Source organism: Canis lupus, chromosome 5, assembly GCF_003254725.2.
Source record: "Canis lupus dingo isolate Sandy chromosome 5, ASM325472v2, whole genome shotgun sequence".
Lineage (NCBI taxonomy): Eukaryota > Metazoa > Chordata > Mammalia > Carnivora > Canidae > Canis > Canis lupus.
The window spans coordinates 16,429,809-16,445,778 of NC_064247.1; the positions used below are offsets into that span (position 1 = coordinate 16,429,809).

Genomic DNA, 15,970 nt, shown 5'->3' on the forward strand with positions numbered 1-15,970 from the left:
GGGCATGATCCCACAGGCCCGAGATCAAGTCCCACATGGGGCTCCCTGCATGGAGCCTGCTTCTCCCTCTGCCTGTGTCTCTGCATCTCTCTCTCTCATTAATAAATAAAATTTTTAAAAAGCACAAAAAACTTTTGTAAGGACACCTGGGTGGCTCAGCGGTTTAGCGCCTCCCTTTGGCCCAGGGCATAGTCCCGGAGTCCCAGGTCCCAGCAGCGAGTCCCACGTCGGGCTCCCTGCATGGAGCCTGCTTCTCCCTCTGCCTGTATCTCTGCCTCTCTCTTTGTCTCTCATGAACAAATAAAATCTTAAAAACAAAACAAAACAAAAATAACCCTTTTGTTAATAGGTGTGTATGGCATCTTTCTGTTTTTAAGTGAACTTTGTCCTTATTACTGGCAAGAATAACAGGCATTGTTCCTCACAAGCAGCAGCATGGTACCACTGAAAGAACAAGAAATTAAGTTGAAGGATTTGTATTCTGTTAAGCGTCTGCCTTCAGCTCAGTTCATGATCCTGGGGGCCTGGGATGGAACCCTGCATTGAGCTCCCTGCTCAGCAGAGCCTGATTCTCCCACTCCCTCTGCTGCTCCCCCTACTTGTCTATGATCACTTCCTCTCACTGTCAAATAAATAAAATCTTAGGAAATAAAGAAAAGATGATTTGTATTCCAATTTCGGTACTGACAGTTATACTGGCTAGGTGACCGTGAATAAATCACTCAATCTGTTCATTCATACTTTCATTTATTCAATGCCTAGTTTGTGCTAGTCACTAAGCTAGGTGCTGGGAACACAAATACTTAAAACACATTCTCTGTTCTTAAGGAATTCATAATCTAACAGTGTAGACAAATAGGTAAGCATATAATACAGAGTAAGTGCAATGATAAAAGACTTACACAGGGTATTATGGGAACTCAGAGACAGAGATTTAGTACAAACCAGAGCTGGAAATCAGGGAAATCAGAAAACACCCCACGAAGTGTCCCTGAGGGGGATCCTAGAAGATGAGTAGGAGCTAGCCTAGCAAAGGAACAAGAACATATTCCAGACAAGGGGTCTCAACTTGAACAAAGTCATATAGACTCAAAGTTCAGTGCTGTTGGCACAGAGGTTCAAAGATGTGGGAAGAAATGAACTGAAGAGGATCGAATCATGGAGCACATTGGATGTTCTAGCTAATGGCTTGGACAATCAGTAGTTAACCGATGAGCATGCTGCAGTACACTGACATGTTAAGGTCAAAGCTGGATCAGGATGTACAGTGTTTTTTGAGATCATAAAATAGCATAAAACCAGAGTAGAAGACAATGTGTTTATCAAAACATCTTAGACCGTTGCCTCATGGCTACGTAAAAATATGGACAGAGTTAAGATTTCACCCCTGCTACAACTGGAGAAAAGTATAATGGACTCTTCTGCTGGTTTCTATCCAGTTTTCCCAAGTGGATGCTGGTGAGGAGTCTTCCCTCCACTTGTCCTAAGCCAATGCAGAAGCTCACATGGGGTAGGAGTTCAGATACACTTAACAAAGGGCCAGGGCTGCTGTCACTGCTCCTCTGTGATTAAGGGGAACCAGTGAGTGGCTGACAAACGCAAAGCCTCTGAGGGAGGATAGGGTAGAGAGGAATTTGGTGTGATCAGATATGGGAGAAAGGCAACTAGAAAAACAAAAATACCTTAGTTTCTCCATATTTTGTTCTCTTATAGGAGTAAACCAGTTTAACCCAGTAGCGTCACTGTGGTAAAGAGTGATAAAGTAGATGATACAAAAAACATAGAAGCTTTCAGCTGCTGAGGAAGGTTATACTGGCGTATCAGTTTGATGTAATTAATGTTGGCGTGGTTGGTTGCTAGTCATCAAGTTAGGCTCTGATGGGCCAGTTGAGTAATTGACCCTTGTTCCAGTCTCATGCTATAAAGAGGTCATACTTAGGTCAGGCTGTTTTAGCTCAGGGAGGCAAAGGTGCTACGTGAGAGCTCAAGGTTCCTTCCTGAGCTCCGTCGTCACACAATGTTATACTGGGAGTGATGCCATTAATCCAGTTCAGATTAAGTGGTCTGCAGCATGCAACCAGACTAAACTATCTGCAAAAACATTCCGGACTCATGGGTAAAGAGGCAGATATGTGCTTTCTTAATGTCTCACATGAATGAACCCTCAATGTTTTTATCTACGACAGTGGCCCCCAACCCCACTCAGCATATGGACACGCTGGTAACCTCCTATTTTAGTTATCTTTCTGCCATTTGACTGTACTTACACACTTTCCCATTCCCTTTAGATCTTAAACTTCATTTACCTAAGTGTCTTCCTGTCAGTCTGAACCTGTTGACGTGTTAATAGCCAAGCAGTCTTTGAACCTCTTCATGTGTACCACCAAAAATCCTTGCTCCATGAACACGTCTCATTCTACTGCTGGTTTTTAAGGTAGAAAAGCAAGATGGCCAGGTAATGCACTTTAAATAGATTCTAATAGTTGTGTGGCCATATGGAGGATAGAATTAAAAAGATCCATCTGCAGAAAAGACTGAAGGAAGCTGTTGGCTTGGTCCAGGTGAGAAGATGGACACTTTGCTCCTTCAGCCAAAAAAGGAGGGATATATCTATCATGAACTCATTGAATCAGAATGTACAACTACAAAGACACCCCAGATTGCACGAGTAGTGGGCAAGACAAGGACTCTGAAATTAGGTAAAGCTGGGTTCAAATTCCAGTTCAGGCACCAAAATTATAGGACTCTTTAGGCAGATACCATCCATTAATCCCTCAGCCTCTCAGCCAACAGTAGAATGGGGACAGATGCACCTACAGAGAATTAGGAGGCCTTTCTTCCTAGATGGCACAGGAACTCAGCAGAGTCCAATTAATTTGAAGCACTTGAGTGCATGCTGGGGCAATAGTAAGAAGAGATATTCTACAGTGCAAAAAAGGAAACTGAGGATTATTAGTGTGAGAAACAGAAACAGTGGAAATTACAAATTTAATGTGAATAAATTCTAGACTGAAATTAGGAAAAAAGACCAAGAGGTCTTTTTCTTTTTAACTTTTACTCATAACCAATCTGAGACACTTCCTTGGACAATTTCCCCAAGAGTCTACTTAGGATTCCTTATCTCTGCTCACCCCACCCTTCCCTCCTTCAGCCCTGAGGAGATGTGTTGACAGTGAGCTCAGGACATTCAGTTCCCCAGAAAAGCAGCAGGATGTTCTAAGTATCCAATGTGCTTGTGGTTAAGGTAGGGGGAAAAAGCATCCCTTTTTTCCCTCTCCATTGGAATCCAGTCTGATAAAGGAGACAGAAAGACATAAGCAAGTTTGAGTGAAATGTTTACATTTATATTGAAATATGCACTAAAACAGAATGAGTTCTACTAGTCAATGAAACTTTGCCAAAGCAGAATCACAAACTTCTGTTGGGGAGGTCCAGTCAGCTAGCAGCAGTGATCCCCAAGCAGGAACACCAAGGAGAAGCCTGGGAGATCCTACTCCAAAAAGCCTCCTTTCAAGAGACCCCGACTCACTTCTCCCACATGCACCCACACAGATTTAGGAGCGTGGACATGCTCCTCATTTTCATATATTTTTAGTTTCTTCTTCACTGCAATAAATATAAAATTGGCAATGCTCATACACCACAGCACAGACAATATTTCAGGCTTTAGCATACAACTGTAAACAGTGACTAGGTTAAAAAATTTTTTTAAAGTAAGGTGTCTTTTTTTTTAACAACGAGAGACAGAATTCTTAAGAGCAGGGCATGAGCTATTCAAGATTTGTTCTGTTGGGTTAAGGTTTTCACAGAAGATTCAGGTTTAGACAGATGCCCCCCAAAAAGACCCTAAGTGGGCGTCAGACCACTGCCCATGGCAGCCTAGAATATGTAGGCAGCAGACCAACATGCATTAGGTCACTTTTGGCAGTACATCCTCAACCTGCCACACTCGCAATGTGACCATAGAAATCCATAGTGCCATCACTGGCTGTCAGCTAGGGTATTGGGAACAGGTGGGCAAAGGAATTAAAACTCGTGTGTGTGGGGGGGGGCGGGGGCGGGCAGTCAGAACACCTCTGCTAGCTGTCTGGAAAGTTGGCCCCTTAATCACAAAGACAACTAGGACATTTCACTTGGACAGTGCATTACATTTACATATACATGAGAAGTATAAAGAGAGAAATCCAAAGAGTAAGCATTAAGTTCTGTCACTGTAGGAAACAGGGATGTCAATCAAGGAAAAACAGATGAATGCTTTTTTGCCTAAAGCAGTGCAAAGAAAGCTTGCAAGAAATGAAAGTGGACTCAGTATCTGCACAATAGTAATGGGGCAGACTTTTATTTAAAAGGCTAGTGGTTCAAATACTATTGCTTGAATAGCTCTGGTAGGTATAAAATGTAGTAACGCCCGAGGTTTACACACATAAGCAAAGGAGCTGAAGGCCAGCTCACAAAGGGTATTTGATCCTCAGTCAGGAGGGAAGCTGAAAGCGCATGCTGCAGGAGTAACCTAACCTAACGGGTTTGTCTGGACGATACTCCCCACCCTCTGACAAACGGAAAAGGACCTGGATAAGAATCGGTCTTTCACACTCAAACTTCTGGCTTCATCAAGTCTCCACCCTCCTTAGAACTATGCCTCAGCTAAGAAGAAACCTGTCCTGATAAACGCAAGAATCTGGGCTACTAAAAAGAGAGGGAACCTTAATGTGGGAAGCAAGTCTAGTAAACATCACATGTACTTTCTGTTGTTAGTGAAGACATGATACATTCAGATATGTATTTAAAAAAAAAAAAAAAAAGACTAAAAATAAGACCAAAAAAATTCCTAGAAAGAGGCTTCACAAAAAAAACATCAGCCCAAGTTCTAACCCTCTCAATCAGAAGTGGCTCTCAGCACACATTGGCAATCCCTTCCAACTCCCTCCAACAAAAGTACCGACACTTGCTTTGCAAGCAGAATATCGAACACCTGCCTTGGTCACTGAACTTGAATGTTAAACAGAATCAGTGCAGAGCACATTTTAATAAGTTACTCCAATACCCACCTGGTCCAGTTTAAAATGTTTGTATGTAGATCCAGTTTGTATACATTCCATGGCTATACTAAACAATAAACCATGTATTGTCCTGTTATTTTTAAAATGGCAGTTCTTGTAGCTTGAGCAAACCATTAAGATTATAAAGAGCTCTCTTGAAATTCTCAGATGAAAATACACTAGAGAGAAGCCCTGAAAGTCGAACAAACCTAGTTCTTTTTCGCTAAAATGGTGGGATCAAGGTAGAATGTCATTCTGAAGAGCGGCTCCATTTGTTCCCCCATGAGAAAAGGCCAATTTTTTCTGGACTGATATAATTTAAAAACTAAGCCAATAAAAAAAATAAAATATACACCTTAAGATACTATAAAACTTGAAATAATGTCAAGGCTTATGGAATGGGAAACAGAGTTCTGGTTGTCTTTTTTTTTTTTTTTTTTCCCCAAAAAAGGAAAGTATAACACATTTTAAGGAAAAAACAAATCAAACCAAACCAGAACTCTGACTATGGATAGCACTACACAGACTATGCACAGACCACCACACAAGAATGAGTTGCACATCAGTACTATCATCATGAGAGTCACTGGCTGGGGGCTTACACTTCCAGCAACAGAGCTCCTAGGTCAAAAATGTGTTAAAAGCTTGTAATGTCAACAAGGACCCCTCCAAAACAAAGAGGGATGAAGGGAAATAGGGAGGAAGGGCTGCATGCATGGGTCTATTATAGACATGATATTCAGCAGCATAAAAATAATACCCTCCGTAGAGTCCCCCAAATGGGGCAAAACCTATCTTCCACTGCTAAACATGGGAAAGATGAAGAGAACAGAACAAATTCACTTGTAACCATAGCATCTCCCATATCTGAATGACAAGCACGTTCAATCTGATGCTGTATGTTAAGGAAATGTTGCGAATACATAGGAGTAAAGCAAACTAAAAACAAAAGGCTACATTATGAATCTTAAAAACTGGGAAAAACATCTGTTTTAAAGCCAAGTAGGTGTGATCGTGATCGTTACTATATATGACATAATCCATAGCAAGAAAGGCCAAGAAAAAAAATCTTCATTTTGTTCAGTCCTTAGGCTCGATGTTGTCCCAGGAAAAACTATGATAATTCAATGAGTGTGTCATACATACAACTAAAATGTCCCCTTCTGGTTTCAAACAAATTTTAACAACAATCTTCCTTGGCTATTTTGTCTCCTGTGTCAAACCAACCTTCTATGTACAGGACCAGTTTAAATCCCTCCTCCCCTTCAAACACTAGATATGAACATCCAGGAACATTCTACAATGCAAAGTGCCTTAGGAAAGAGAAGGATTCTGTAGTGCCAGTGATATAACTGATCTGAGGAAGCTGGGGTGCGGTTAACACTGATGGGAGCCAGTCAGGCGATGGTGGTCTGTTTCTCCTCGGGGGTCTCCTCCAACAACTGCATGATCAGTTCATGCAGGGGTTTGCAGATCTTCGCGTAGCCCCCTCCCGTGAGGTGCAGAAAATCAAACATGTCGTGGCAGGAGATGGCACCGTCCGAGTGCACGAAGCCCCCGTCCGTGTCCAGGAGCTGGACATTGGCGAGCTTCGGCAGGGAAGCCTTGAGGAGCTGGTTCACCTTGGCATTCTTTTGCCTCAATGGGTTGGGCTTTTCACCTCGAGGTAACAAACCCTGGGGCAAAGCAGAGAACAGAAGATGATAAGAGTCACTGGTTTTTCTCTACTGACTTACCTGTGATTTCGGATTCCTGGAAGAACTCCATTTGGCACTCTTTAAACTTTGATTTCTCAAACACTGGACTAGGCTGGTTTAATCAAAGTTCTCTGACCACTCCTTCACAGTTTCTTCAAGAGTTCCTCTTCCTCTCCCAGTCCCTTAATTGTTGGTATGCTTCAGGGGCTTGTCCTTGGCCCACTACTCGGCCTCCTCCAAACACTCTAGCCCAGAACCAAACTTCCCAAACTTCCTGAGGAACTCTCGGACTGACACGTCCAAAACCAATTCATCATCTTCTCCCTACACTATGGTCCTTCTACATTCTCTGTACCAACTGGTCATTCTGACATCCCTGAGTGTTTCATCCCATATATCTTATCTATGTAACATTAGATTACTCAGCTTTTGCATCCTTAATACTTTTCAAAACCTTTTCCCCCCTCCATTCTGATTATACGTACTTGGAAACTTACTTACCACTACTCACTCAGTTGACGTAAAGTTCCTGAGTGGTCTTCCTACCTTCACTGTGGTCTTCCCTCCAATTCATTCTCCATACAGTCATCAGAATAATCTAGCTCAAATACACATTTATTTCTGAAGGCTATGTGGAACCTATACTACTGCACATGAGAAATACAGTGGGAAGAAATATGATCTTGAACAATCAAAGACACATAATACCTGCCATAAAACAGAGGTTTCCTAAATTCACTTTTAACTTATATTAATTATCTAACTTTCAGATAAATCACGTGTCTGTCCTCCTATAGTCAATAAAACTCCACCCTTATATGGCAAGAGCAAGGCTTATCATCTCCAACTAGAAATGTCCTTTTCCAGATGTTGATCCTATTATAAAATTGTCAGACAACCTTTCAGTTGGTTTATAACTAATGATAGCACATAGCAAGTTATTGCTATTTAGGCAAAAATTTTTCCACCTGTTTCTCCTACAGGCTATAGTAAGAGGTCTTATTTCACAAAAAATAGATTTTTTACGGGTATTCTACTAAAGAAAAAAAATCTTTATGCCAAAATACTTGTTCATGTCTGCTTTAATATTTTTCAGCAAAATGTTGGAGCCTTGATTACCACTTTATTGTGTAATTGTATAGTTCCAATGAGAATTAGAGATAATTATGATTCAGCTCCCCTACATCATCACCGCTTATCCTTGTTAAGCACCTCAAACATTTCAGATGAAGTCAATCCTAAACCCTAGTTTACATAACAAAGTATAAGCCTCTACATCCTACAGTTAACAAAAAAGAACTGCCCTCAATGTTTACATATTTAAGTCTCAAGGAGAAAGGATAACCAGTGAACAACAAATATACTTTGTTCTGCCATTCAAAGAATACCATGACAATCAAGTCCTAAAAAATGATTAAGCCTTAAGAACAGGGCACCATCCCTGAGATTTTCAAGCAAGGATGAGAAAAGCACCTTATGTATTTGTATTTTCCTTAATATGAGTGTATCAAACGTATGCCATGTGATTTTTTCCCCTAAAATAATTACTAAAATAACTATCAATGTTAAAAGAAACAAAAAAGAAAAATATCATGCTCCTAATCTCTTCATCATGTGACTACTATAGCAGACCCTTGAATAACACAGGTTTGAGGTACACAGGTCCGAAAAACAAATGTTTTTCGATAAATACAGTACTGTAAATATAGTTTCTCTTCCTTATGGTTTTCTTAGTCACATTTTCTTTTCCCTAACTTTAAGAATGCAGTATGTCATATATACAACACGCCAAATATGTGTTAATTAACTGCTTATCAGTAAGGCTTCTGATCAACAGACTCTTAGTAGTTAAATTTTAGGAGTGAAAAATTATATGTACCTTTTCGAGTGTATGGGGGTCAGTGCCCCGATCGTCATTTTGTTCAAAGATCATCTGTATTTTAAGTAATTCTAAATATAATACACATAGAGTTTAGTATTTGGATTTTTCACTTAAATACATCATAAATCTTGTTTCCACAGTTTTCGTAACTATCATTGGATCAGGGCTATTATATTCAATGACTTGTGCAATCATTCTCTCACATGTCATTTAAGGCACTGCTGAATTTTGAGTGTTGTAAAGAACACCGGGGTGTATCAGATTGATTGATTGATTGATTGATTGATTTTGTATCAGATTTAAAAGTCTGGTTGAAACAACTATTTACAGGGATGTATTCAGCAACGTTCATGCAACAAATATATCCCAAGCAGCTATACACCAGCCACTGTACCTCAGAGGTGGACTCTTAACAATGCAACCCTTTCTAGAGTAAAGCAGGGATACAAGCAAGTAAATTAAATTAAATACCATGTAATAAAAAAATAAGGCTAGAGTGTTTGGAGTGGGCAGAAGAGTAGGCCAAGGACAAGACCCTGAAGCACACCAACGTACCAGCACTGATAAGAAAAATTCAAACTCCTATCAAGGCATACAAATCCTTTATGTAACTTGGCCATGGTCTCTTTCTCCTAAACATCCTGGCCTCAAACTTTATTCAATGTCAGCCCTAAAATTCTTGAAGCACCTTCCTTCACTTGTCCAACACAAATACACACGCACACACACACACACACACACACACAAATACAAGCCTGTCATCATTTTTTTTTTCTCCCTATGTAATGCCTTCTTTTCTTTCCTATTTCCATTTGCCTGGAGACCAATGAATTCTTTAAAACTGTACTCAAATGCCAGCTTTTAGGTCCAAAACCCACCCATTCTCATGGGGTGCCTGGGTGGCTCAGTGGGTTAAGCATCTGACTCTTGGTTTCAGCTCAGGTCATGATCTCAGGTTGTCAGAACAAGCCCTGTGTCAAGCTCCATGATCAGAACCGAGTCTGCTTGGGATTTTTTCACTCTCTTCCCCTCTTTGCTCTTCCCCCTTGTCAAGCGCACTTGCTTTCTCTAGATAAATAAAATCTTAAAACAAAACAAATAACCTGTTCTTCTCTTAGCATACAATGTAATTACTCTCATTAGCATACAGTATGCTAATTCTCTCTTTATATTGCCGTGTCCATCTACCACTAGATAGGGACGATGTCTTACTCATTTGTTTGCTCAGGACCCAGACAGTGTCTCATACATAGTGATCCCCATGTTTGTTGAATAAATGACTATCTTTTTAACATCATCTTATTAATGAACTGAATACATATCAGATTTCATTCAAAATTTAGTTTTGCTGAGAATATCTACAGGTAAACTTTCATACTGAAAGACAGCTTGTCTATCTCTGAGACTATGAAGATGTAATGTTTTAGCTCCTCAAAGGGCAGCACTCTCTATTAAAGGTAAGACTATAAAGTACCCAATTTCTTGCTAACAGAATCTTTGATGTTTTAGAGAATTCAGAGATTCTAATGAATATACCATCTTTAACTGAATGTATCTAAGTTAATCCAAACCTGCATCTAATAAAAAGAGACTCAGGATTAGGACAAGTTTCATATGTAATTTTAAAAATCATCAGAAGACAGTTAAAAAAAAATTAAGGCTACCTAAGACAACAAAGAGGATTTCCACTTCTAAACAAAGATGAGCAGATAAAAGATGACTCCCACAGCTGGTCTGGGGAATGATGAAACTGGTTAAGACAATGGGATATATCAGACAAGAGCCTCTTAGGAGTATCACAAACTGCTTCCACCTAAAGATTCTCTATATTCATGAGCGATCATATTTCGGAAAACATTCCTCACTTGACCTAATGACATCAAAGACTTTACACACCCAAAGACTACATACCAATACAATGATTTTGGCCTGTGGCTGCCTTGTGTTAATAAGTTGTACGATGGCCTCGATTCCACCTGCTACTTCTTCCGCTGTATTTTCATGGTTGTTTGTTCCTACCCAGACAACGATGACCTATGATTAAAGGAAGAAAAAGCAGAGAGAGATAAATAACCAGGAATAAAGGAATGTTTAGATAAAAATCAATATTAGATAAAAATATTTATCAATGTTTATATAAAAATTTTATTTCAAAAATGAAAAGAAGGAAAGGTGAAGTTGTCAAATGGTAGTGGGTAACTTCAACTGAGCAGCCATCTTCAAACACTGATTTTGGCCTCATATATTTCAGGATAAATTCCAAGCAGATTAAGTCTGAAGCAGTAGAACTACATTAGCATGATAGAAGGTTTTCATTATTGTGGAGTTGGAAGCTAATCTCCTAAAATCCTATACAAAAAAGAAAAATTCAACTGTATAAAAATTAAAACTCTGCATGTTGAAGAAAACACTAAAATAAAGTAAAATCTAGGAAAGTCAGGGAAAAACATCTGCAACTCCTACCACAAAAACTCCTTGACTAGAAGTATCTTCCAGAAAAAAATAACAAAAGTACCCAAGGGAGTGTAACTGGTATGAATACGTGCACAGTTATACTCAAGAAAGAGTGGCTGGGGAGGAGACTGGATGCAGTTTCAACAAGTTCATCCAAACAGGTAGATACATAGATAGATAAATAAGCAGACAAACAGATTAATTAATTTCGAGGTGGCTGTCATCTAGAGACATACATCCTACTGTATAATCCAATAAAGTAACTTACCACCCTGTTACAAAAGACAGGAACATGGACAAGTTTTTCTATTACATTAGTCAAAAAATAGGGGTGCCTGGCTGGCTCAGTTAGTAGAGCATGGGACTCTTGATCTTGGGATTATAAATTCAAGCCCCATGATGGGTGTAGAGATTACTTAAAAATAAAATCTTAGGGAAAAAAAAGATGGGCTCCTGAGTGGCTCAGTTGGTTCAGTGTCTGACTCTTGATTTCAGCTCAGGTCATGATCTTTGAGTCAAGAGATCAAGCTCCCATGTTGGACTCTGTGCTCAGCATAGAGTCTGTCCCTCTCCCTCTGCTTCTCCATCCCCCACTCACACAGATGTGTGAGCTCTTTCTCTACTAAATAAAATCTTAATAATAAGTAAATAGTAAATAAATAAAAAGGGGTTTCAGTGCAGGTTGGGTTCTCAGGGTCAGGAGATCAAGGCCCATGGGCTCTGCACTCAGAGCAGAGTCTGCTTGAGATTCTCTCCCTCTCCTTCTGCCCCTCTCACTCATGCTCTCTCTAAAATAAATAAATAAACCGGGACGCCTGGGAGGCTTAGCAGTTAAATAAGTCTGCCTTCCCCTCATGGCATGATCCTGGAGTGCTGGGATCGAGTCCCACATCAGGCTCCCTGCCTGGAGCCTGCTTCTCCCTCTGCCTATGTCTCTGCCTCTTTCTGTGTCTCTCATGAATAAATAAATAAAATCTTAAAAAAAAAATAAATCTTTTAAATTAAAAAAAAAATTTGTAAAGGCCAAAAATAAAATATTTTCAACAAAGCAACTGTTAACAGCTTTGTTTAGGGCTGAAAAAAATTATAGGCAGTGTGCCAACTCAGGACATTTATAATGTGTTAAGGTAGTGAGTACATGTTTCTGGTAAACATTTATTCACATCTGCTTCAAATTTTCTTCAGAAAAACTTGGAGGCCTTGATTACTAATTAATCTATATGGTTAAACAGATCCAGGATCATTTCCTGAAGTCAGTGATGGCACTGTCGCTCTCACCCACATCTGAGCAGTCTTCCCAGTACTGTATTTGGGTCTACAGAATAGCATGCCTCATTAGCATCGAATCCCTTCCTACAGCTGAAGAAGATCATTATTAACAATTACAAATACAACCTAAGCAAGTAATACACTGATTTCTTAATACCTATTTGGAATGTTTTTAAGCAAGGACAACAGTATCCTTTATCTTAAAGGAGCACAAAGCAAAAACAGTGAAACAATGCTTTAAAGAAGCAATCTTTTTACTAGCAATTTCAGACAATTTAACTACCTGGAAAAGACTCGACATTAAAGATATTCTTTAAAACATAAGTTTCGTTTCACCTTAGGTTTAATATTCTCCAGTTCTCCATTCTTTAGTCTCCATAAAACATGTCTTGTTGTATCTCCTCCAATTCCAAAATTCAGTGCATGAAGTGGGGAAAAAAGTTCTCGCCATATCTAAAAAGAGAAAAACTGGCTTTATTTAAACTGAGAAGGAAAGAAAATTCCTCCATTGTAATGTGTTGTGAGGCACCTGAAAGAATAATTTTCATTTTCTGTATTCAAATGTAATTCTGCAAACGGTGAACTACTCGTTATTTGCAGGGCTCTGAGGATGGCATCGCATCACTCAGTATTTTTATTATTATTTTTAAATATGTTTTTCATTTTATTTTGTAAGGAGGTCCCAGGCCAATGTGGAGCCCAACTTGGGGCTTGAACTCACAACTCTGAGACTGAGACTTGGGCTGAGATCAAGAGTTGACTGCATAACTAACTAAGCCACCCAGGCACCTCTGCATCACTCAGTTCTTTTTGCAGTCTTCGACCACAGCTCAAGAATGGAGTCACAATGCCACCTCATGCTAATTAGGAGGTCCCAACATTTATATTCAAGGTGCCAAGTCAATAAATTTTCCTTTCACTCTACTCATGCGTCAAAATAAATAGGGTTAAGTAGAAACACAAGATGAAATTTAGAGTGCTGGAGCCAGAAAGGAATTAAGCTTTCTTTTCCTTTAAACTGCCCTTGGAAGAGTGCAAACTTTAAAAAAAGAGGTGGAATAGTTCCCCACAAAAATACACAAAATAGGGGTGGCCTGGGTGGTGCAGTCAGTTCAGTGTCTGACTCTTGGTTTCAGCTCAGGTCTTGATCTCAGGGTCAAGGAATCAAACCCTGCATTGGGCTCCAAACTCAGCATGGAGTCTGCTTATGATTCTCTGCCTCTCCCTCCCCCTTCCCACCACTGCATATTCTCTCTCTTGCTCAAATAAATAAATAAATCTTTAAAAAAATACACAAAATAAGAACATGTAAAACAGAGTAAGACTTGAGAATCACGACCAGGACAAATTTAAGTAAATAAATATAACAGGGAAGCTTCTTGGAAGCCAAGGCGAAAAAGGGAGCTGAGTTAGAAACAAAGCTAAATGCTTTCTGCCTCATCATGCTTGGTGGCACAAAGAATCCCATTATGTGGGTCTGACCTCCCTCACACTCTGAACTAGAGCTTCGCTAAAGGGTCATGAGTAAGCCTATAGGTTCAGCTCAGAATGACAGTTTGCTAGTGATGAATGGATTTACCTTAGTAGCCAAGACCCACCCTCACCCCTTCCACCTTTACCTCGTACTGCTGCATTAACTGCACCATGGAATCCCCCACAAACAGTACATCAGGCTCTTTGTCTTTACAGTCCAGGACAAATCTGTTGTGCTGGTTCGAAAAAGGAAGAAAAATTAGAAACTGGCATTTCCTTTTCTGTGAGGTATCTTGGCCTAGACAGAACAGAGTCCAACCAGTTATTCTTTTGTTAAATATTCTATTTATTCTGTCTGTAATGAACTGCTGGGACTTTCTTCCCATCTTTACGATGCTAATCATTCTAATATGCTCGAGAAAACTGAAATCCTACTGAAACCAGAAGAGAAAAATATGTTTAACATGTTTTTAAAAGTTTGTGTTTTCCTCAAACCTGTATATCTTCTGCCTGTACTCGAGAATAACATTCTCCCGTATTTGCTTTATCTGTTTGCAGAACCATTTGAAAGTAAGTGTGGTTCTTCCCTCTTAAATATTTCAGCATGAGTAAGGACAGTCTCCTATAAAACCAGAAAACTATTATCACACCTAAGACAAAGAACAATAATCCTATACTTAGTCCATATTCAGTCTTTCTACTTGTTCCAAGGGTTGGATAATGTATTATATCCTTTTTTTGAAGTAGGAACCAATCAAGAGTCATGTATCTTATTTGGATGTTTTTAATATGGCTTTTGAAAATGCCTTTTTACCTCCAACTGTGAGACAATGGCATAGTGGTAGTCAAGCCTTTCTCAATCTAATCCAAGTATATAAACAGTGGTGACCATGATCTAGTCCCAGAGTGCTTCTTTGCTGCAAATGCACAAAACACTTTTAAAATGGGATTTTACTCATCGATGCTAATGGACACAGTTGAAGTTTCTATATTCATCCCCAAAACAAATTTACACGATGCTCTAGGCAAGTCTTTAACCCAGTTCTATGGAAAGGTCTGAGTGCTGTTCCTTTTTCTCAAGCACTACATTCAATGATGCTTTCTTTAGGGATTAACATACAATTATATTTAAGTGTTCCTACTGTTAGTATCTGTGCAGATAACACTGTAGTAAATTGGAGATACTCATCTGCTATGGGTGAAAATACAAAAAAACTTCTGGAAATAATTTGACAATTTATTAAAAGAGCTCCTCTCATTGGGTGATAGGATTTTAGATTTTTTTTTTTTTTTTTTTTTTTACGATCTTGTTTATTTATTTTAGAAAAAGAGAGAGCCCACGCAGAAAAGGAACAGAAGAAGAGGGAGAGAATCTCCAATAGGCTCCCTACTGAGCGTGGAGCCCAATGCGGGGCTGTATCTCAGGATCCTGAGATATGACCTGGGCTGAAACCAATAGTTAGATGCTTCAGCAACTGAGCCATCCAGGCACCCCGTGTTTCCATTTTTTTGTATCCACATCCTGTGTGAATAAATTTTTTAAATTACTACTCTTTCAATAAGCATTTTTAAATTTTTTTTTTAACTTTTTTTTATTTATTTATGATAGTCACAGAGAGAGAGAGAGAGGCAGAGACACAGGCAGAGGGAGAAGCAGGCTCCATGCACTGGGAGCCCGACGTGGGATTTGATCCCGGGTCTCCAGGATCGTGCCCCGGGCCAAAGGCAGGCGCCAAACCGCTGCGCCACCCAGGGATCCCTCAATAAGCATTTTTAAACTGAAGGAATAAAATAGGCAAGAATAATACTGTAGCTGGTGAGTAGGTACACTTCCACAACACATCACCTCTCCACTGCGGTTCTATGGTACCAATTACCTCTAAATATCAATAAATAGTTCAAGGCTGTCATGCAATTTAAGCTCTGCTGTTCTAAAGGTTCTGGTACTATCTTTCTTTTTTAAGTATAAAAGCAGCTAAAATGGGGCGCCTGGGTGGCTCAGTGGTTGAGAATCTACCTTCAGTTCAGGTAGTGACCCTGAGGTCCTGGGGTCAAGTCCCCCATCAAGTTCCCTGCAGGAAGCCTGCTTCTCCCTCTGCTTTTGTCTCTGCCTCTCTGTTTCACTCATGAATTAAGTAAATAAATCCTAAAAATAA

At 39.7% G+C, this 15,970-nt stretch overlaps 1 protein-coding gene across 6 annotated transcripts in view; it reads right to left on the reverse strand.

Moving 5' to 3' along the window:
- Window positions 1–730: 730 nt before the first annotated feature.
- PAFAH1B2 (platelet activating factor acetylhydrolase 1b catalytic subunit 2) overlaps window positions 731–15,970 on the reverse strand; it is a 30,259-nt gene continuing 15,019 nt past the window's right edge. For all 6 annotated transcript variants that reach the window (XM_025465401.3, XM_035716840.2, XM_025465404.3 and 3 more), the window contains 4 exons: window positions 13,961–14,050; window positions 12,678–12,794; window positions 10,530–10,652; window positions 731–6,715 (listed from right to left, as the gene is read on the reverse strand). In XM_025465401.3, the coding sequence (XP_025321186.1) occupies window positions 6,437–6,715; window positions 10,530–10,652; window positions 12,678–12,794; window positions 13,961–14,050 (609 nt within the window). In that variant the 3' untranslated portion in view covers window positions 731–6,436. The remainder of the gene's footprint in view (window positions 6,716–10,529; window positions 10,653–12,677; window positions 12,795–13,960; window positions 14,051–15,970) is intronic.